The sequence below is a fragment of the Schistocerca serialis genome, chromosome 4 (genome assembly GCF_023864345.2).
Source record: "Schistocerca serialis cubense isolate TAMUIC-IGC-003099 chromosome 4, iqSchSeri2.2, whole genome shotgun sequence".
NCBI lineage: Eukaryota > Metazoa > Arthropoda > Insecta > Orthoptera > Acrididae > Schistocerca > Schistocerca serialis.
In genome coordinates this window covers 59,439,385-59,463,584 of record NC_064641.1, presented here as the reverse complement: position 1 = coordinate 59,463,584, position 24,200 = coordinate 59,439,385, and the positions used below count along the sequence as shown (strand labels likewise).

The following is a 24,200-nucleotide window of genomic DNA, read 5'->3' as shown; positions in this document are numbered from 1 at the left end:
CAAGAGAATACTACCTGGATTTAATACGCTGCAGTACTTCAAACAGGTACTCATTCGAATTTCCAGCTTTGTAGGCCTGCATCAGCAGTGGAAGTGGAGGAGCAGTCTGTGCTGATGCTTTACTTGCTGCATGTTCTTGCAGTTGCAATTCATAATCTTTTATCACTTCCAGTGCCTCCAATAGCTGCTCAGCCTATTAAAATGAAATTTTGTAGTAATTGCTATTATTAACACAATTCACAGTTTAACTTAAGATGCTACTTTTTTTTCTTTTTTTTAATGTCTTATGGTAAAAACTGACTCTATACAAACTGACCATCTAAAATAATCATGAGAAAATAATCTTCTTTACACAAAAGGAGCAGCTTCAACTATATGAAGATATGTGACTGCTGTTACTCAAACCTTGCAAGACACACACCCATCCATTCAGCAAAATAATGGAACTTTCCTTCAGGAGCCATGACATTAATTAATTGGGACAGAAAAACTAAGAGAAAAAAGTATGTATTTAAGAGAAAAAGTAAAAGAAAAAAAGTATGTATTTAAGATAATAAGACACCTGATGAGAATGTCAAGAGGTGGAAGCTGAAACGTCTTGTAGATGTCGCAGGTTTCCTCAGCACAACTGATTAATGGTGTGCTTTCGAGTGTTCAATCGAATTGTTGATTTCATTTTTACACACAATATTTTGACTGCTCCAGTCATCTTATGAAACGCACTTGGTCAGTCACTGAAACACTTTGCATAAAAATGGACTCAATAATTCATCTGAACACCCGAAAGCACACTGTTAATGCACTACAGATTTGACTCCACGGCAAGGAATGAGCAAACAGAAGTGTAGCAGAGAAAGTTCTGGTATTACTGAAAGTTGAAATTGTACTACGTGATCACTGAAGTATTTCTTCATCAGTATGTAAAATATAGGGAAAATATAAGTACATCTTTTTTGAGGCACTGTTTTGCAATATTTACATGTCACACATCTGTGGGGCATGGAAGCCTTGCGACGATAGTTATTAGAAAGAAGAGAAATTGCTGTTGCTGACAACTAGGAACGGAAATAAGATCACTGCACAAAAAAATTGATCACCACCCTCCCAGTAACATGCAAAATACCCAAAACCCTTCCTAACAGTTTCTGAATGTAAGAGCCAATACTAAAACAGCCATTACTGTCTGACAGAAAATTATTATTCATACTAAAACTGCATAACTGTCTGACAGAAAACTATTATATCCAAGTGGTTTCCAAGCTTATACACATTATCATCAGGCACGAATGGTTTCCTTTAACTTGTAGGGTATATATTATTCTTTTCTTTCCTGTTACTGGAAAGTATAAATTTCAAGGATAGGCAAAATAATTTTTTTTTTAAACTCTTTGGCGAGTGCTCCAATGGAATGAGAAGAATCTGTAGTGCATGGTGCATCACAAAAAGGGTGTACACATGAACAAGAAAAAAAATATTCCCAGATACTTCCACTTATCAATCCTTTGAATGGTTAAGGCTTTATACATCGGCATAGAACTTCCTGATACTTTAAAAAACAGCCCCCTTTCTCACCCCCCCCCCCCCCCAGACACACACACACAAAAATAAAAAATTAAAAAATAAAAATTGGAAAGCTCTTTCATGTAAACCAAGATGTACACTGCATATTTTCACATTATGAAGGTATAAATTCAAATTCCACCAAACACAGCATGTTAGTTTCTGAAGCATTGAAATTGAGATTGTGATGTGCTTTTGTAAACCAATCGTGGCTCATGTCACGTGATCTCAACAGGCAATGACAGCAGATATTCAGAGCATAGACACATGATGTAGTCAGCCAATACCAACATCACTGTTACGTAATGTGAATGCACAAACAGGAAAGATTAGTGATTTAAATTAATGTACATAGTGTAGCTACAAGAAAAGCTAATCTTTCATGTATAATGCTAGTCTCAAAGATTAATAGGCTACAAGAGGAGTTAAGGTTTCACATATAATACTGGTCTTTATTGCCTATGTTACACTTTAAGATACATCACACAAATGTGCCAATAAAATTTTAAATAATGACATAAATGTCTAGTCTTTTGAGCTCAAAATTCTTCTAAGTGGCTGGTCCTCAAAGTGTTAAGTTTTAAAATGAGAGTCAAATGCTCATTGATTTAAGAACTACATTGAACATTCTCATCCGTAATATAATTCAGCTTGTGTAAAAGAAATTCCAATTTGAAAATAATGCTTTTCAAACCACTATTCACAATATTTTGCGGCGAGCTGCTAGACTCGGGTTCATTTCAGCAGTTGCTAGAGAGAACCAGAAAGCAGGCCTTATTGTGTGTGCACAACTATGATGATGTAGGAAGCCCATATGTTTGTACATATAAAGCATTAAGAGACCTTACATTATGTCATAAAAGAAACAGGACATCAGAGAATACGCCAAGAGCATTGGAATTTTGTAAACCATATTAAAATGCATAATTTGGCTTAAACTGCAATTCGTATATCCAGAGACATGAGAGCTGTAAACAAAGAGGATAAAGTAAACTCATGAAATGTAAACAAGGCGCTTGTGGAGACTACCCTCGCAACCCCCTACAACTCAGTGCATGCATGAATCTGTCAGCTTGGATGTGAAAGAAAAATTATTCTGGGTAGCATCTGGCTGCTTGTTGCTACTGCCAATACAGTTAACAGCCACACTTCAAGTAGCCAGAAGCAGAAGAAGGTATTGCTCTTACACGACTCAACTGCACATGAGCATGTGCCCGCTGGCAACTACTCAAATGAACCTACTGAAACAGTTGTGATGATGTGCTCATTGGAAGCAGTTTGTTGTTATGAAGTATTACATAGTCTTCATCCTAAAGCCTTTGACAGATTTTGCTCTTGGCAGATGCTTGTGTGTGCTGTGTGTTTTCTTGTTGTAAATGGTGCATTTCCTTTGCAACTAAGTTTTATTATTTTTTATTTAATTTTTTTTTCCTTGTTTATGTTTCACTGCTGCAGTATTATTCTGCAGTAGCTGGAAACAGTAATATTCTTAGTTAGGGTATCAGATCTCACCAGTCAAAATAACAAAAATTTTAACAGAAAACTAAAACACTGAAAAATTTCCGTAATTCTAAAAATTTCCCGGGTTTTTGTTCATGTCACCAAAGCGGAGTTTTTTCCTGTCTGAATACATTCCTGCAGGAGTTATTCCCTGACTCTGGCAGTGAAATAATAATGTGGAACACACGCTCACATCACCTGACAATTGGCAGATAAAATACACTTATGCTCATAAATTAAGGATAGTGATGATACACACTGAAACAACGCTCTGGTGGGTGGTTTGTGGGTTTAAATCACCTCGAGGTATGACCATGCAGTGCATTTGACCTGCGATTGTCGCATGGTGGCACTGGCAGCAGTCCACAGGCACAGAGGTGTGTTGGTGCATGTCAGAGTACGGTGCAGCGAGTAAGTGTGCATACATTTTCAGACGTGCTAATGGTGACTGTGTGTTGAAAATGGCTCAAAGAACACATATTGATGACGTTATGAGGGGTAGAATACTAGGGCGACAGGAGGCTGGTCAAATACAGCAGGTCGTAGCACGGGCCCTCCGTGTGACACAAAGTGTGATCTCAAGATTATGGCAACCCACACTGTACAACACCACAAGAAGACCAATATCTCACCATCAGTGCCTACAGACAGCCATGGAGTACTGCAGGTAGCCTTGCTTGGACCTTACCGCAGCCACTGGAACAGTTGTCTTCAGGCACACAGTCTACAGACAACTGAACAGACGTAGTTTATTCCCCAGAGACCTGCAAGGTGCATTCCACTGACCCCTGGTCACGGGAGAGCCCGTAAAGCCTACTGTCAAGAACACAAGTACATGGTCATTGGAACAGTGGTCCAGGTTATGTTCACGGATAAGTCCAGGTGTAGCCTGAACAGTGATTCTCGCCGGGTTTTCATCTGGCGTGAATCAGGAACCAGATACCAACACCTTAATGTCCTTGAAAAGGACCTGTACGGAGGTCGTGGTTTGATGGTGTGGGATGGGATTATGATTGGTGCACATACACCCCTGCATGTCTTTGACAGAGGAACTGTAACAGGTCAGGTGTATCGGATCACCATTTTGCACCAGTATGTCTTCTTTTCACGGGTGCAGTGGGTCCCACCTTCCTCCTGATGGATGATAACACATGGCCCCACCGAGCTGCCATCGGGGAAAAGTACCTTGAAACAGAAGATATCAGGCAAATGGAGTGGCCTGCCTGTTCCCCAGACCTAAACCCCATCGAGCACGTCTGGGATGCTCTTGGTCGACGTATCGCTGCATGTCTTCAAATCCCTAGGAAAACTTCAGGAGTTTCAACAGGCACTGGTGCAAGAATGAGAGGCTATACCCCAGCAGCTGCTTGACCACCTGATCCAGACTATGCCAACCCGTTGTATGGCCTGTGTACATGTGCATAGTGATCATATCCCATATTGATGTCGGGTACATGTTCAGTGAACAGTGGCGTTTTGTAGCACATGTGTTTCGGGACGGTTTTCTCAACTTATCACCAATACCGTGGACTTACAGATCTGTGTTGTATGTGTTCCCTACGTGCCTATGCTATTAGCGCCAGTTTTGTGTAGTGCCACGTTGTGTGGCACCACATTCTGCAATTATCCTTAATTTATGAGCACGAGTGTAGTTTTACAACTGACACTTTACTAATACTGGGTTTTTTGCAAGTTTTCATTTATAATGTTTTGAAGTTAATTAGTTATTTTCATGTTCTCCCAATGATGTTACTGATATCTCATTATGATATTCGTTATTTCCGATGGGTTATAAAAATGAGACATTATTTTGGTGAAAATATTGCTATTCACTGACACTTGCATGAGAGGATTTAGACCGTACTTATAGTGTAGTCCGTGACTGAATATTCTATTCTTACACTCTCAAAACCACACTCATCTGTACAAAATTTTAATCTCTACTAAAACTCACCAGGTAAGATATGTTTGTCCACAAGGTCTGGCAACGCATTGCATTTAATAAAAAACTGAAATACGGGCTTTTGTTGCTTCTTCTCTTGAAATTAACTTAATGACTATCTCTCTTTGGTTGACAATGAAGGGATGCCCCATTTTTTCTTCAAACAATGGAAACTCCAGGTAGGAATATCCACAATGTAGGAAACTATAGATAGCTACATACAGTATGGAAGACACGTTAAGTTGAGACAGGCAATTAAAAGACACTTACATAAAGCTTACGGCCTCAACCTTCATCAGCAAAAGAGAAACACACACCACTCATACACACAAGTAAGCACACATTATGCATACATGACCACCAATTCTGGCAGCTCGGCCCAGCCTGAGCTCCTGGAGTTGGCAGTTATGTATGCATGAGGTGAGCTTGTGCGTGTGTGTGAATGGTGTGTGTCTCTCTCTTCTGCTGATAAAGGCTACAGCTGGAAGCTTTATGAAAGTGTATTTTAGAAGTGCCTGTCTGCAACTTAACATGTCTTCTTTACAGTAAGTAGCAATCTACCATTTCTCCTTCAAGCATTTTTCATTTCCTTTCTCAGTCACACAAATTGTATTACTTTTCTTCTTTTTCTTGGGGATTATCTACAGCCCCCTTACTGCCATCTTCTTCTGTGTTGACTTTCCTCAATGTTCATATTGCTTGCTACCATTGCCTTTTCCAAAATCATTCTCCCAGTTGTGTCGTGGCCAACCCGTTTTCTTCCACTGGAAAGGTATCCATCATAATACCCTATTTGGTATCCAGTTTCCATCATTCATCCTATTCACATGACCAAATCACATCATCCTTTGCCGGATTATGTCATTTCTTATCCTATCCATCAGAGTACAGCTTGAGGTTCATCTTAAGTAATCCTTCTCAGTGGCAACAGGCTCATATCTGGGGATGGGAGGGTGGAGGGAGAGAGGGTGAGGGTGGCAATCCAAGGTACCTGCTCCAGGTGCCAATTTCATATTCTTAAAGGAAAAAACCTTGTTTCACAATGCGCCTAGTATCCAATGTTCATTGGCCTATCTATTGTTCACATGATTCTGAAATGCATCTCTCTTGGTTTTTGAACATTTCTGATCTCTTTCTAAGTTGATTTCTGAATGAATCATAAGTTAATTTTTGAATTCCTGCATAGTGTACGTGATATCTCTGACAGAGGAATCCTCGTCATGTCTAGAAATAAAAAATTTTCCCCAAAGACAACAGGGGAAGGGGCTATATGAGCTGAGCCGAATAAACCGGAACGGGTGAATGTTAATCGCTGTTTGTTTATGTGGTTGTCTGGGTGTGTGAATGATAAGTGTTGTTATAATTATTAGCATAGATTCAGGCTACCAGAGTCGAAATATTACTAACAAGAATAACAGGTAAAAAACATTACATTTATCTTCTCAGTGTACCCACGAAAAAGACATTTTGACAGAAAATTTTTGCCAGATTACTACACTACTAAGGGTCAGTTGTACAGTCCCCAGTTGGCAGTTGCATAAGTTCTATTCTTGGAATAGCACAGAAAACATGTTGTATGAGCATGTAATAACACCTAACTGGAGAATAAACGCAGCATAACTAAGCTGGTGATTCTGGAAAGTTAGTGAAGTTATCCCAGAGAATAAGTTTTGACAATGGCAGGAATAGTTACAGAATTAGTGATGACAAGATTGTTTGTTAGAACAAGGAAGGAGAAGAAATAGGGACATCACACAAATTATATGGAAGAATATAATGATTGCAAATTTATACAAAAATTTCATGCTACTACTACTACTACCACTTTTTGATCTCATGCTTGAGAAACTGGAGTACATGAATGAAATGTGAAAACATTTCCTAACATAAAACTTTTTGCTTGTAGTAGGCCTAATAGGCATTTCATATTGGTACTTCGTGAATCATATTCTGTGATGTTATTTATGTAAATGAGGTAGATAAAAATGACTATTTGCACCAAAACAGAAAGGCCTGTTTCGCAACATTAGAAAGGACTGTTTTGTTTTATCTAGGAGACAGTGACAACATAAACATAATGAAATCAAGAAATCACATCAGTCTTGGGTAATGTTCACTTTAATAGCTTTTTCAGTATTACACAATGACATTTTGATATTTCATGTAGCAAAACATCTGACAAACTTTGATGAGATAATAGGTTCTTTTGCAGAAAGGAAAGCACACCTTGTAAAGTTGTAGCAAGATTAGAGAGACAAAAATGCTGAGAGATAAGGACTGAAGAAATGTGTACTGTCTTGCTTGTCTCTTGCCTTACTTAGTTTTTGTTTCCTATATTCAATTTTACCTCACACAAAAGAGAAAGTTATTAGCTAATGGGGAGGAAAAAAATGTAAATTTTCTGAAGAGTGTAGGGAGCAGGAGAGGCACCATAGGATCTCTTAATTTCCACTGTCCTGAATATATGTTCAATAGCTTCCATTACAAAATATACAATTTTGAATTCCACAGAGCGAAATACAGTGATGTGCGATAGAAGAATTCTGTGTGTGCTACAAAATGAACATCTTTTTGAAAAATCTATTCTTTTTTAAAATTTTTGATGTTCTATCTCAAACGCTCGAAGAGGAGGGTGGACACCAGTATCAAGTTTTTGCCCCGGTTTGGAAATATCATAGATCCAGGGCTGAGTGGCAAGCAGCCTTTTTTACAAAACTACACTCTGGACTATAGCCTAATACAGTCTCTCCTTTCTTGTTCTTCTTACATTTTTGTTCCACAGAACAGAGTTCATAGCCCTTGTTACAGCTTGTCCTTTATTAATAGTATCAGAGATTTCATCATTACTTGTGCCCTGTTTATTAAATAACACCCCAAGTGATTTTGTCTTTTCCACACCTACAATTACTTCTCCATCAATCTCTAAATTATTTACTTTTTCCATTCCTGGTTAGGAACTCACACTTCTTCAATTTTATTATCAGACCAGCATTATTGTATTCCTCTTTAAGCTTTCTTATCATATCACTCAGATCATCTTCAACTTCTGCTAGTGCATCTGGCCACCTGCAAAATATACGCTAAGTATCTTGGTGTCCTCTACTGTCACTGCTGAACCTGGCATTTCCTATGCTAAGTCTGCACAATTGCTCCTAGATACAGATTAAAAAGGGTTGGTGACAGCCCATATCCTTGCTGCAGATCCTTATTCACCTCGAAGTCTCCTGTCGAACTATTTCTATCCTTACTCTTGCTGTGTTAATTTCAGATACTTTCATGACAGCTTTTAGTAATCTTTGAGCTAACTTTCTCTCTTTCAAGTTTTCCCACAGTTTGTTGGTGTGCATACTACAATATGCTATGTCTAGGTCAATCAAGGCAACATGCATATCCAGTCCAATATTTGTGCATTTCTCACTTATTAGTTTCATTGTGAAGATGTCCTCAATTACTGACTTTCCTGCATGAAATTATTCTTGTTCTTCTTGCTGCTTGCGAATTGTTTCGTTCTCTACCAGGTCTTTCAGTACCTTCGAGTACAGCCTGTCAAAGAAAGGGATCCAAGCCAATTTCTGATAATTATTTAGGTCATTACATGATCCTTTCTTACACATCAGGCTTTTGTTTTCACTCTAATGGAGCATCATCTCCATTCAATAATCTTTCGAACAGCCTCCTTAGCATCTCCGACAATTTCGGTGGCCCAAACTTCACCAGCTCTGGATATACTGAGCCACATCCTGGTGCCTTCTTAATCTTACAGTTCCTCACATCCTGTTGAAGAACATTTACATCTAAATGCCGTAACTTCTGTTGTATCTTCACTTTTCTTTCTCTCTAAATTCTTTATATTCCACCACCTCATCACATTTTTTTAAATCCCTTGATTCTATGTCTCTTCTGCAATGTAAATTGCTGCTGCACTCTAAATTTATGTGTATAATTATGTCTTATCAATCTCTTCAGTATTCAAACAGATTTAAACTGTTGTTATTTCTATTGTTGTGGATACTATTCTACACTCTTTTTCAATGTCGGACTCTATACAGAACGTAAAACCTATTGTAACAGAGATTATGCAACTCGTGTCACAATTAACACACAAAGAAAAGTCCAAAGACTTCCCGGTAAGTGGAAATTGTGCTAAGTGTTGATACATTAAGCAGTTTCTTTTGAAAATTTGTAATCTCTGTAAGTGAACATTATGTCTATAGCAACAATATAGGACTGGAAGTGACCACATTTTTAAATTGCAATTCACTTAATAAAAATAAACACAGAATAAGATGTTGCTACAGTACACCATGCAGAAATCTATATCTAATAACTTACAGCCTGCTCACTGCCAACTGTCTTCTTGGATGGGAGATTAGGTGCAATGTGGCCAGGCACAACAGTATCCTCACCAGTTACAAGGTTGTTGCTGTCTTCTTGTTCTCGTTCCTGTTCTTGCTCATCTTCTAAAACAAGAGGTTCGGCAGTTTTTTCAAACAAACGCAAGACTCTATCTGATCCTGCACTCACAACCCACTGTCCATTTGCACTCACACTCAATGCCCAAGCCTCTCCATGATGAGCCTGTTTGAAAAGTAAATCACAGGTACAGTTGCATACATGAAAACATACAGCATCTTTATATAGTCCTTAAAATTGCTCGCTGGATTTTACACAAGTTTTCTCAACATGTCATGCAAAATTGTAGTAGTCAAATAAATAATTTTTGTGTCAAATATACTTTCAGTGTCAGATGCTTTCCCCAAATACACATGCTTTGTAAATGAACAATTCACCAACAGCATACAATTCTGGACATGAAAATTTAAAAATTAATATTTTTATATACTGAATGAAACTGTAATCACATGCGGCATAAATGTCGAAATATAAAATAAAGTGATGACATGAAAATGTCACTCTGATGCAAACCACTTCAAATACTAGAAGCAAAATATCAAAACTAAGCCCCCATATGAATTGGGGCACACAAAAATTCATAAAGCTAAATGATTTGTCCTCACAACGTTAAATGATTTGTTCCTCAGCAGAAAGTCACCACTGTGCAAGATTAGACAACAGGGTAAATCTAATCTATAGGGACACTGATTAGTAGGTGACTTCTGTTGGTAAAATACAAGAAAGTCCAGTTATCTACATAAAACAAGAAATACATATTTTCCACGATTTATCACAACAACTAAATCTATGACATAAGTTGGCACATATGACACACACAAGATATGCAATATGAGGTGTGTCCAAAAATTAATGTGAATTTTTGTTTTTATTTTTATTTATTCATCAACACCAACTCTGTCCTCTTCAAAGAAATATCCCTCAGATATATCTGCAGCAGCACTTTTCCCAAACTTGGAAGCTGTTCTGGAATTCATTTTTCATTATGATGTTAAACTCATTCAGTGATTCTGTTTTTAGGATGTCTTTTCAAAAAATTCTGGAACTCTGACCACAAAATTTTTCTGCACTTACCTTTTATTTATTGTGCATGGTCTAACAAATACTCTCCTCTACAACAAACATACTGCTCCCAATGCCATTTCCACTTCTGGATGCAGTCTTGGTACGCCTCTTGCTGGATTGCGTGAAGCGCTGTCTGAGAAGTTTCTTTGATCTTGTCTACCATTGCAAATTTTCAACCTTTCAATAAGGTTATCAACTTTGGAAATAAAAAAAAAAGTCTGCAGAGCCTAGGTCTGGTGAGTACAGAGGATGAGGCAGCACAGTAATTTCATTTTTTTGTGCAATAGTCACACATGACTCATGATCCGTGGGATGAACTTGGCAGCAACATGGTGCATTCCAAGACGCTGCATCAGAATTTCATGACATGATCCAACTGAAATGTTACATTCTTCTGCAATCTCTTGGGCAATCAGTCTTCGATTGGCATGCACAATTTTGTTGACATTCCTAACATGAGTGTCGTCAGTAGACATTGAAGGGCATCCTGAACAAGGGTAATCTTTAATTTCCATCCAGTCATTTTTAAACTGTGTGAACCATTCGTAACACAGAGTATGATTTAAGCACTCGTCAGCGTAGGCTTCCTACATCATTTGGTGTGTCTGTCTAATGGTTTTCTTGAGCTTCATATCAAATTTGGTGCAGATGTGTTGCTCCCCTAACTCTCCCATCTTGAAATTTGCAAACTGTGAACACAACGTTCTACTCAATACAGCACTAAACAATAACTAACAGACATACAACAATGAAACTTCCGGCAATTACACATTAAACACAGTTGTGTGCACGGATGAAAACCAAATTTCCCTCCAACACGCCACAGGTGCCAAATTATGAACATTCTGCAATTTTTTTAATAGATCTCGTATCTCATCAATGGCAACAAAACGACATCCTTTCATTATTCTCTTCAGCCTCAGGAATAGAAAGAAGATGCAAGGGGCCGCTTCCGGTGAATATGGTGTCTAAGACAACTTACCAGTTATGGTTTTTTCCAAAAATTCATGAACAAGCATTAAGGTGTGAGCAGCAGCATTAAAGTGATGCAACTTCTGCAACTAGTTTTGTGACGATTCTAGTCGTTTTCTTCGGACTGCTTCACGTAAACAGCACTAACTGTCAGGTGTTGTTGTTGTGGTGTTCAGTCCCGAGACTGGTTTGATGCAGCTCTCCATGCTACTCTATCCTCTGCAAGCTTCATCATCTCCCAGTACCTACTGCAGCCTACATCCTTCTGAATCTGCTTAGTGTATTCATCTCTTGGTCTCCCTCTTCGATTTTTACCCTCCACGCTGCCCTCCAATACTAAATTGGTGATCACTCGATGCCTCAGGACATGTCCTACCAACCGATTCTTCTTCTAGCCAAGTTGTGTCACAAACTCCTCTTCTGCCCAATTTTATTCAATACCTCCTCATTAGTTATGTGATCTACCCATCTAATCTTCAGCATTCTTTTGAAGCACCACATTTTGAGAGCTTCTATTCTCTTCTTGTCCAAACTATTTATCGTCCATGTTTCACTTCCATACATGGCTATACTCCATGCAAATACTTTCAGAAACGACTTCCTGAGACTCAAATCTATACTCGATGTTAACAAATTTCTCTTCTTCAGAAACACTTTCCTTGCCGCTGCGTCTACATTTTATATCCTCACTACTTCGACCATCAGCAGTTATTTTGCTACCCAAATAGCAAAACTCCTTTACTACCTTAAGTGTCTCATTTCCTAATCTAATTCCCTCAACATCACCCGACTTAATTCGACTACATTCCATTATCCTCGTTTTGCTTTTGTTGATGTTCATCTTATATCCTCCTTCCAAGACACTGTCCACTCCGTTCAGCTGCTCTTCCAGGTCCTTTGCTGCCTCCAACAGAATTAAAATGTCATCGGCGAACCTCAGAGTTCTTATTTCTTCTCCATGGATTTTAATACCTACGCCGAATTTTTCTTTTGTTTCCTTTACTGCTTGCTCAATATACAGATTGAATAACATCGGGGAGAGGCTACAACCTTGTGTCAATCCCTTGCCTACCGCTGCTTCCCTTGCATGCCCCTCGACTCTTTATAACTGCCCTCTGGTTTATGTACAAATTGTAAATAGCCTTTCGCTCCCTGTATTTTACCCTTGCCACCTTCAGAATTTGAAAGAGAGATTTCCAGTCAACACTGTCAAAAGCTTTCTCTAAGTCTACAAATGCTAGAAACGTAGGTTTGCCTTTCCTTAATCTATTTTCTAAGATAAGTCGTAGGGTCAGTATTGCCTCACGTGTTCCAACATTTCTACGGAATCCAAACTCATTCACCCCGAGGTCGGCTTCTACCAGTTTTCCCATTCGTCTGTAAAGAATTTGCATTAGTGTTTTGCAGCTGTGACTTATTAAATTGATAGTTCAGTAATTTTCACATCTGTCAACACTTGCTTTCTTTGGGATTGGAATTATTATGTTCTTCTTGAAGTCTGAGGGTATTTCGCCTGGCTCATACATCTTGCTCACCAAATGGTAAGGTTTGGTCCGGACTGGCTCTCCCAAGGCCATCAGTAGTTCCAATGGAATGTTGTCTACTCCCGGTGCCTTGTTTTGGCTCAGGTCTTTCAGTGCTCTGTCAAACTCTTCACGCAGTATAGTATCTCCCATTTCATCTTCATCTACATCCTCTTCCATTTCTATAATATTATCCTCAAGAACATTGCTCTTGTATAGACACTCAGTATACTCCTTCCACCTTTCTGCTTTCCCTGCTTTGCTTAGAACTGGTTTTCCATCTGAGCTCTTGATATTCATGCACCTTTTCTCCAAAGGTCTCTTTAATTTTCCTGTAGGCAGTATCTATCTTACCCCTAGTCATATATGCCTCTTCATCCTTACATTTGTCCTCTAGCCATACCTGCTTAGCCATTTTGCACTTCCTGTCAATCTCATTTTTGAGACATTTATATTCCTTTTTCGCTTCTTCATTTACTGCATTTTTGTATTTTCTTCTTTCATCAATTAAATTCAATATCTCTTCTGTTAACCAAGGTTTCTACTAGCCCTCGTCTTTTTACCTACTTGATCCTTTGCTGCCTTCACTATTTCATCTCTCAAAGCTATCCATTCTTGTTCTACTGCATTTCTTTGCCTCATTCTTGTCAATCATTCCCTAATGCTCTCCCTGAAACTTTCTACAACCTCATGTTCTGTCAGTTTATCCAGGTCCCACCTCCTTAAATTCCCACCTTTTTGCAGTTTCTTCAGTTTTAATCTACAGTTGATAACCAATAGAGGGTGGTCAGAGTCCACATCTGCCCCTGGAAATGTCTTACAATTTAAAACCTGGTTACTAAATCTCTGTCTTACCATTATATATTCTATCTGATACCTTCTAGTATCTCCAGGCTTCTTCCATGTATAAAACCTTCTTTTATGATTCTTGAACCAAGTGTTAGCTATCCGGCTTCCTCCTTCATTTCTTACTCCCAATCCATATTCACCTACTATGTTTCCTTCTCTCCCTTTTCCTACTCTCGAATTCCAGTCACCCATGACTATTAAATTTTCGTCTCCCTTCAATACCTGAATAATTTCTTTTATCTCATCATACATTTCATCAATTTCTTCATCATCTGCAGAGCTAGTTGGCATATAAACTTGTACTACTGTGGTAGGCGTGGACTTCGTATCTAGCTTGGCTGCTATAATGCATTCACTATGCTGTTTGTAGTAGCTTACCTGCACTCCTATTTTTTTTTATTCATTATTAAACCTACTCCTGCATTACCCCTATTTGATTATGTACTTATAACCCTGTATTCACCTGATCAAAAGTCTTGCTCCTCCTACCACCAAACTTCACTACTTCCCGCTATATCTAACTTTAACCTATCCATTTCCCTTTTTAAATTTTCTAACCTATGTGCCCGATTAAGGGTATCTGACATTCTGGGCTCCGATCCGTAGAATGCCAGTTTTCTTCCTCCTGATAACGATGTCCTCTTATTCTTTACTGAATAATTATTTATTATTCCATGAACTGGTTTTCAAACCTTTTCAGGTTCATCTTCAGATGATTTCTGGAAGTTACATCATTATTTCCAGCATAATTCTGGCTGCTGTCTCTGTGATAAGAAGATGGAACATGCTTTAATGTATCGCCATGACTATTGTTTATCTGTCGATATGGATGTAAATTTAGTTTTTTACTTATTGTGACAGTATAGATGGCTTTTTTCATTAATGTGCATCTGTCTCTCATATTTATGACCAGTTGGTATATCACTTCACATACTTTTACACAACCTATACTCATTTACACTGTGACAGCGAAACTATGCCAGCATCCAGAATGTGCTTTATAACTGCTGCTTGTAACAAAGATCTGACAGAAAAATATGGCCTACTTTACTCAGAGATGTAATTTATTCTTGTTTACATGTATTGGAGTCATTATAAGAGCAAATATTTTAGTCAGACTGGCGATAACATGAGCGCACAAAATAAAATAAATAAATGAATGAATTACTACAAGAATAAACTTCAAGCGATCTGATGTCTTATTGCTATTCGTATATTAACGTATAATACAGTTAGTTTATGAGCAAATATTTTAATCAAGGTTCTCATTAAAATGAATTTCCAGGAATAAAATTATACACATTTATAGTATATTAGAACAAATAAGCCCTCGGTCACAAATATTAAGTCAAAATTGACCAGGTTTCAACACTACTATGAGCGTTGTCTTCAGAATTAAACTAACTGTTCTAAAACAGCAACCCATGTTCACTCAGGTATGAGCAGCCCTTAGCGGCTCGCCATCTTATTTTATTTACAACTTTTCATGACGTCGCCTTTCCGGCTTAGATTCTTTTAGAATGTGACTTGTAAGTACTGCATCTCTCTCCAGTCAGTACACACTTTAGTTTATTAATGTTTTATATACCTATTATGTTTTAGAACAGTTAGTTTAATTCTGAAGATGACGCACATAGTAGCGTCAAAACCTGGTCAATTTTAACTTAATATTTGTGACCGAGGGCTTATTTGTTCTAATTTAATTCTGACACGGACACTGAACCTTAGCAGCTATGTTCAAAGTTTTACATTTATAGTATTTGCAATGAGATACAGCTGTTTGTATGAACCCATGACCTTTATGTTTAAATTTGAAATTATAACAAACCTATAAATGAAGTGTTGACTTATTTCTATTCTTACATTAACATGAACTGGAATATTAGTAAGAGTAATTTGTGTTTATTTTAACTAAAGGTAATATGTACAAAATTTACAGTATTTATAATGGACTAAAGATGTTTGTATGACCATACAATTTATAAAAACCAAGAACATAAGTTCAAGTGAACTACTGACTTGTTTCTGTTCTTACATTAATGTGATCTGGAATATTAGTAAAGACAGATTCTGTTTGTTTCAGCTAGAAGTAATATGTATAAAAGTACTGATTTATATTAACAGTAGAAGGCATTATCATTTAGATATATAGTAAAGGTTTTATTCTGTGGTAGGATATTTACATTGACACCAGTGTAGTCAGGTTGTAAGGAGAGAGATGAGGGCGGGGGGGTTGGGGAAGGAGGGGGGTTGCAGTGTATGGCTGGTTGAGTGTGAAGTGGCCCCAGAATTTTATGAAAGTCTGGAGACACTTGTGTTCCAGCCGTTTCGAACACGCGTTATTTTAAAGCAGGGCGTAAGGATGAGCATAGGATACTGCACCCATTTATTGCTGGTGCAGGTGAAACTGGAAGGGAGATAATTCGTCGGTGCTGGCAAGTGTTCAGCACGACCTGCCAAGAATAATTAAATACGGCCCGGAAGCTCCGTGGCCGGCTGCAAAGAGTAATGTAGCTTTGTTATTGTTGAAAAACAAATGGAGCGACCCGAGATAGTGACTGTTTAGTAGACGTTGAACTGCTGTTGAGAGTATGTGAATTGGACATGGATAGTCAGCCACGATAAAAGCTTATGGATTAATTGTATTCAAAAATGTGTAATTAACTGAGTCTGGGTGCCCGGTAATCTGTGGGCTTACGTCATAAAGTTTAGTTGTTTTTTTGTACAAAGTGGAAATAAATATGTTCTGGTGCATTGAATGATATTCCAAGAGTAGCATATTTTTTAAAGAAGAAGAGAGAGAGAGCAAGAGAGTTAAAATTTCCCCTTCCTAGCAGTGAAATCATCGGAGAAGCGTCCGGTGCTAGCAGAAGACATCAGCGCTGCAAGAAAGCAGAACCAGAATTCTTCAATAAGTAAGTCCACGAAAACGCTTAAGCTGTATAGAGAGAGCTTAACATTACACCAGGCCACTGCAAGTGGTTACTCATTTTGAACTAGTAAGTCTTGAAAGTACTGAAGGAATTTTTTAGATCCCAAACCCAACTAAAAGATAAGCTGCTATACTACAAACACTATGTTGATGACACTCACATTCTGTTTAATGGGATGGCAGAAGAAACAGAAAATCTAGCCAAAGAACTCTATAAATTACACCACAAAATTCAGTTCACAGTAGAACATTGATTTAACAATCTTAAATAAAAATTAAAAGCATAAATTTCAAATTTTCAGAAAGCCAACAACCGTCAATATTATCATACACAAGTCCTCTTGCCATCCAGACCAACATGCAGGGTTCGCAGGAGAGCTTCTGTAAAGTTTGGAAGGTATGAGACGAGATACTGGTAGAAGTAAAGCTGTGAGGACGGGGCGTGAGTCGTGCTTGGTTAGCTCAGTTGGTAAAGCACTTGCCCGCGAAAGGCAAAGGCCCAAGTTCGAGTCTCGGTCCGGCACACAGTTTTAATCTGCCAGGAAGTTTCAAACCTGTGTTGGTTAGAACAACAACAATGCATCAACTTAACCATGAAATAAGTGTAACAAAAATAGGAAGTGTCTGTTAAATTTATTTGACAGACTGTGAACTGTGTGATTAGGTTGTTACTGCTCATAGACGTTCAACAGCAAACTATTGTAGCAGTATGTGGATGTTTGCCTGCAAACTATTAGTGAGGCATATTGAAAGTTAAACAATAGTGCACTGCCCATATAACTGCGTACTACTGGGGGTTGCGAACAGTGAAAGTAAAGAACTGTGAAACGCAACTATGCACCTGTCGGTGACATCATTTAAAGTAGTCTGTGTTGAACTTCACCCCCATTTTTCAGCTAGTATACAACACAGTACGTTGACACTGAGGACAATCAACGATGAAATAAAGCAGTTGAATGTCACATATGGTGCCCCGGGTGAGGACTACTGTATGTGGACACAATAACCTAGGACTCACGAACTTTGACAGTGAACTCGAGCAGTTCACAGTGATATAAATGGAGGAGATGTTACAGCCAGTCAGCACTGGGATTGCATGGCCACAGTATGACAGCAGCCAATCAGCGAGTGGGTTCTATGGGAGCAGTCATTGAGTACAGGAGCAGCCAATCAGCCGCAGGTGGGCACAGCCGACTGGAGATAAACAGAATGCCTCGCCGCGAGAATTACAACTTGCAACAGATTCGCAGATGACGAATCAAGATGACAACCAAAGCAACAGCAACAGCACCAGCAGAAGAAGAGTGAATAAAGATAAGGTGATTCATAGCAAAAGCTGTTTTATATTAAGTGACATAAGTGGCGTAAGGTGATTCATAGCAAAAGCCATTTTATATTAAGTGACATAAGTGGTGTTAATGAACACGTCAGGGTGAAGGGACAACAGGCGACTGGTTCTGTAGATGACAGTGTTTATAAATCAGACATGAATGTATGATAAAAGCATCATCTACATTGCATGGTGATGTGAACGAAATGGACGAAAACAGGAATGAAGTGGGCGAGATCGTTAAGGTTAAGGATGAGGAATCTAGTAGCGAAAGTCAGTAAGGGCAAAAGTTTGTGGCAGACGGAAAAGTGGAAGCAATGTTAATGCACATTATGAGTAGTTTGAGTGGTATGTGTACAAAAGAAGACATTAATAGTATTAAAACTGACACGACTAACTTAAAAGATAAACTGAAGAAAGAAATTAAAAAGGAAATTAAGGAAGTTAGCTCTAGAATTAAAAAAGAAGGTTGAGGCAGCATTTAAAGATTATGATGAAAAGATAAAGAGAGTAGAGTAGAATACTAATGAGAAATTACCATTAATGAGTAGTAAATCCGTAGCAGAGAGAGAGAAGCTTTGTGATGACTATAGGAGGAGGGTGGAGGCTTCCGAAAAACAATGTAAAGATGAAGTCAAAGTTGCCACGAAATTTTGTGCTGAAAACAGGGTTGAACTTGAGAACCAAATCAATCAGATTACAAATGATTTTGAAACAGAGGTAAAAACCAAGTGTGCAGTAGTGGTAGAGGAAAAAGTGGTAAAATTAAATAAAAATGTAGATTCAAAATTGGCTGAAATAGAGAAAAAGATGGACGAGGTACAAAATCTAAAGCATAGAGAAGTAGACAGTGAGTCTGATTCTGACAGCAGTGGTAATAATGATAGCAGTGATGAATCCAGTAGTGATGGGGATGAGGTACCTGAATTTGTAATGGATAATGATGGCAATGTGTTAAGTAAAAAAAGAATGAAGGGGAACAATTTTAGGCCTAATGAAGACTTCAAAGTTTGAAAGTGGTAATTAGGTAGAGAACCATGCTATGTCATTTGACTGTGTGTGATAATTATTTTGGTAAGCAGACTGATAGTTTTTCTAGGGAAAAATTAATGAGGATTTTTTGTATGAAGATCACATGGTAAGTAAAAAGGAAGTGGGGCACTCTGTAATAACAGCAAGGGTACAAGGTATCCATGTTAAGTGTATACTGGATATAGTGATTTGAATGGCATTTCACAGCCATTTTTTGAATCTATTAAGAACACAGAGGGTATAGTAGTGATGCATGTTTCTGGAATAAAAATTATTGGTGCTACTGGTAAGCTATCAAAGAGTGCGAAGCGAGAGGTACTGTTAACTGTGGAGAGGGTAGGACAGCTGTTGGAGTGCAATTTGTTGGTGACAAAAAATCTCAACATTGATGTAATATTTTGGACTAATCCCTTGTGCAATTAGCAAGTAGGGGGTTCAACACTCTGTGTTGGATTCATTATGTGTTGATAATGCTTACCCCAGCTGTCTGTCTCATTTTTTGTGTTTCCTGTGGTGGTCAAACTCTTCTGCTATCCTATTTGTAGTTTATAAGTGAATCACAAACATTTTGTCTTTGACTTTCATATGATTTTGTATGGCAGGATACTTTAGTATAGGAATATTTTAGAAAAGGTTTCTCCAGAGTTATCTATTTATATTATATTGTCTTAGTTATAAGTAATGGAATCATAAGAGGATGGAAGAAAGAAAATTGGTGCCATGGTTAAAGAATTTCTGTCAAAGAGTCAAGGTAATCAGAAAACGAAACGTGTCAGCATGTATGGGGGGAGAAGGTGCAGATTATCTAAAAACTGTAATTAACATCTGAAGTAATCAGCACATTGGTGTAGCAGCAGAGGCAATATGTAGTAAAAACCATCTTAGATAAGAGATATTAATATTAATTGTAGTATAACAAAAGTGTTTGTGTTCAGTGCAATCAGTATATGGAGACAACTATCTACCCATAGAGGTGTGTCATGATACAGCCTTTTCTAACATTAAGGAATTACAACTTTAAACATAGTTGCCTGGAGTAATGTGTGTGGAAAGAGTAAGCAAGCTTCGTATATATATCGCCCTTCAGGCTAGAATCTCAAGCAATTTGACAGAATACAGTGAAATAATAGTTTTTCTAAGTGATGATTTTGTCTGATCACTAATGACAGTTAAGTTTGCCTTAGCAAAAGGATCTGTTTCTGTGGAGTGTTTTTCAGTAGAGTCAAGTTTGCATTGGATAAGCACAGAAGGTGCTTATTTATTAGATAATGAAACAATAATGAAATAATAAAACAATGAGTAATGTTAGGGTCTTAATGGCTAGGGAGCCTGTCTCTGCAGCAGAGATATTTGTTGAGAATGCACTGCACTAGCTTATGAGGTAAGAAAGTTAAGTAAAATAATTGAGCTGACAGACATGATGAATGAAAAAGATAACTGTATACAAAGAAATGTGGTGTAACTATATTGGTGGTCAAATTTTTGAACTAGGCAACATTGGGTACTGTTTACATTGTGCAATTCATGACACTGCAGCTGGGAATGAGAATTTAACAAAAAGAGCAAAAATTTAGTGAGGTGCATCATTGGAGCTATACGTTACCTAAAAACATCTATTTGTGTTCTGATGAATTATGTGCTTAAAGTGGTAATACTGGAGCGAAGAACAATAAGTTTGCTGATTAACTGATAACTGTGGTGCTAGACTGATGTGAATATTTCTGATTGGTCAAGTATTAGGTGTGATTTTGTGAGGATTTAATTTTCTGGTTGAATGAGAGTAGTGTTCATAGTTGAGTAGAGAAGTGGGGCAATGATGGTACAACTTCCATCCCTTAATTTTTATTTGAATAATAATTAAGTTACGTGATGATGACTCTATTCTTTTTTCATAACGTAATGATTAGTAAATCTATGCTACTGCACATATTAAGTTTATGCTATTTTGAAAACGGAAAAGAAACCCAAATCTTTCAAGTTTAACCAGTTACAGAGTTATGACTTAGAGTAATGCTTTGTAGTGTAATGTGCACTTGATTTTAAAATTTTACTAGTCCACATCTTTCATACTACAGTCAATTTTAGTGCTAATTATTGCGATGTTATGATAGCTATGTAATGTATCTATTTATGAAGTAATGACTATCATTTTTGTGTCAAACTTTTTTTTAGACTTAAGTTAGGGAAAAAGGAAGTGTACTAAAGTAGGGTACTTTGTCTAATTTTTTTCGTGCACTGTGGTGGAGGAGAACCACTTCCAAGGGAACTGATAGCAGTGCATTTCCTTACTAATTGCCACTTGGATCGGTTGAAGGTGTGGACAACTTGGTGAGAGAATGTGTACAAGTTCATTAAAAGTGAAAAAGTGCTTGAGAAAAATACTAAGCATTGAGCAAGTGAAATTTTCTGTTTAAAAAGTGAACTGCAACACGCAGTATAATTTAACTTTTTGCAACCCACAAGGATTTATTTTTTTCAGCAAGACAGCATTTGTATAAAGTGATATGTATCTTAGAATGTAATCTTTGTTTGTCCAAGAAGGACATCACTTATAATGAAGACGCCTAATTTTTATTAAAAGTATAACTTGTGGCTATTTTGTGACATTGTACAATACACTGTGTGTAAATATTTTGTATGGGGATTTTCATATGGCCAGTTCATATAAGAATAAATTTGAGAAAAACATATGTACTGTAGTTTTGATAAGATTTCGTATGTATTAATTTTTTGTGTGTGTAGATTGTTAAACCCAATTTCTGGCGTCACTTGTGGTCACCGAATAGCCCAATTAGCTATTTGCAATATCTATCTGGTCAATCCAACGGGAGGAAGGGGGGGGGGGGGGGTGACAAAGCAAGCTGGGATATTTTTACTTCCTCTCTTGTTTTGTAATCTGCCTCCTTAAATTTGTTTGTTCATTTCTGACTAATTACCATTAACATATGTGAGTATAGTCTGCATTTTGCTACAAGAGAAAGGTTGGGCCTCAGTTTTAAAGAATATAGTACCAGATCTAATTTTGTGCTTAGTTTTATGTATGTAAATGATTTTCTAAAATTTTGACTATTCGTAGTTAATATCTTTTGTTATGGGGTGAAATCAGTAACTGCTTCATAACTTAAATTCTATTGTTGACTTACAAACAAATATAAATTCTGTACTAATTATAAACATTTGGAGGACCAACTAATAGTATTCTTAAAGGATGTATTTGGCTCTATTCGAAAACATGTTAGCAAAGCCAGCTCTTAATTCCAAAGTAATTAACAGTTTTTTCAAAAGTATTGTTTTCATAATCATATCTGATAATTTCATCATCTAAACAAATAATTCGACCTAACCCTTGCAGTAGAAGAAACTGTTAAAAAGAATGGATTTTTCGATGTATTCATTTAATTTAATCAGTGATGTTTTAATTGTAATTTATGTAACTTAAACATTGGACAATATGAAGTTTCAGTACCTATTATTGTGAGGATATATTAAGGCCCAATTTCTGCGCTCGAGACTGTCAGTCCACGGCCAAATTTCAGACAAGAAACCTGTGTTGGTTAGAACAACAACAATGCATTAACTTAACCATGAAATAAGTGTAACAAAAATAGGCTGTGTGAAAACAATGGCAGTGTCTGTTAAATTTATTTAAAAGACTGTGTACTGTGTGGTTAGGTTGTTACTGCTCGTAGATGTTTGACAGTAAACTACTGTAGCAGTATGTGGATGTTTGCCTGCAAACTATTAATGAGGCTTATCGAAAGTTAAACAATAGTGTACTGGCCATATAACTGTGTATTACTGGGGTGTTGTGAACAGTGAAAATAAAGAACTGTGAAATGCAACTGTGCACCTGTCGGCTATATCATTTAAAGTGTTGAACTTAACCCCCCCCCCCCCCTCCCCCCCCATTTTTCAGCCAATATCACAACGCTGTATGTCGACACTGAGGACAATCAACAATGAAATAAAGCAGGTGATTGTCACATATGGTGCCCCAGGTGAGGACTATTGTATGTGGGCACAATAAACTAGGACTCACGAACTTTGACAGTGAACTCGAGTGGTTTACAGTGATTTAAATAAAGAAAGAATACAGCAAATTACCTGCAATGTGGCAATCTTGCAAAATGAATCAGCATCCCAATATTTCACTCTTCCATCTTTTCCACATGTAAAAAAGTAATGAGTTTTGGGCACAAACATTAGGCCTGTTACTGAATCATCATGTGCAAACAATGAACGGTGGCAGTCCCCAAAGTCCAATCCCCAGATTTTCACATTGCGATCTGCACTTCCAGTTGCAATAATTGTTGAGTCATATGAAATGTCCATGCAAAGCACAGGCAGTTTGTGACCATAAAGAGAAACAAAGAACTGAAACAAAAGTAAATATTTTTATAAATGATATCACACATGTAACTGTACATTTGACCTACAATTATATTAAAGCAGTAACAGCACAATTAACACAATACATTTTCTTAGAAAATACACACAAATATGGTTGCAATTACGTAACCAGTTTTTCCGTATGAGGCGCAACTCAAAATTTTTGAACTGGATAAGGATAAGAATGGGGAATGAAATCAGCCTTGTGGTCATCATGTCAATCCCCTTCACTGACTTAGATAAAACATGACAAATCTAAATGTGAATGGCTGGACAAGGATTTCAACCCTGTTCCTCCTAAATGACATCTGGTATGCTAACCTCTTGCTTGGTAATTGTTACGTGAAAGGTGATCTATGATTATTCAGGCTCACTCTTACTGTAATTCAATCAAATATGACTGCAGTACTCACACTTGTCTGAAGATTAATTTTCAATTTATAATTTTTTGCTGTGAATGTAGCTGTAAGGAAAGAGATGGCAATGCATTACTCGTACACTTCAACACCATTCTAAAGTGTTCAACTGAGACCCATACTACATTAATTCCTGTTTTGCTCATGTAACATTATGACTGATGTCATATATCGAAACACTGAGAACTAAAATACACAATTTAAAATTATGATAATGGAAAGTCCTGGTGGAACGTAAATAATTCAGTGTTTACTTTGCCAGAACAAAGTGATCAAG

The 24,200-nt window shown here is 37.5% G+C and overlaps 1 protein-coding gene across 1 annotated transcript in view; it reads right to left on the bottom strand.

Moving 5' to 3' along the window:
- Positions 1-24,200, bottom strand: part of LOC126473949 (WD repeat-containing protein 3) — a 122,660-nt gene that overhangs the window by 14,023 nt on the left and 84,437 nt on the right. Inside the window, exons 11-13 of the mRNA XM_050101311.1 lie at positions 23,223-23,492; positions 9,335-9,580; positions 15-193 (exon numbers count right to left, since the gene is read on the bottom strand). Coding sequence (XP_049957268.1) covers positions 15-193; positions 9,335-9,580; positions 23,223-23,492 — 695 coding nt within the window. The remainder of the gene's footprint in view (positions 1-14; positions 194-9,334; positions 9,581-23,222; positions 23,493-24,200) is intronic.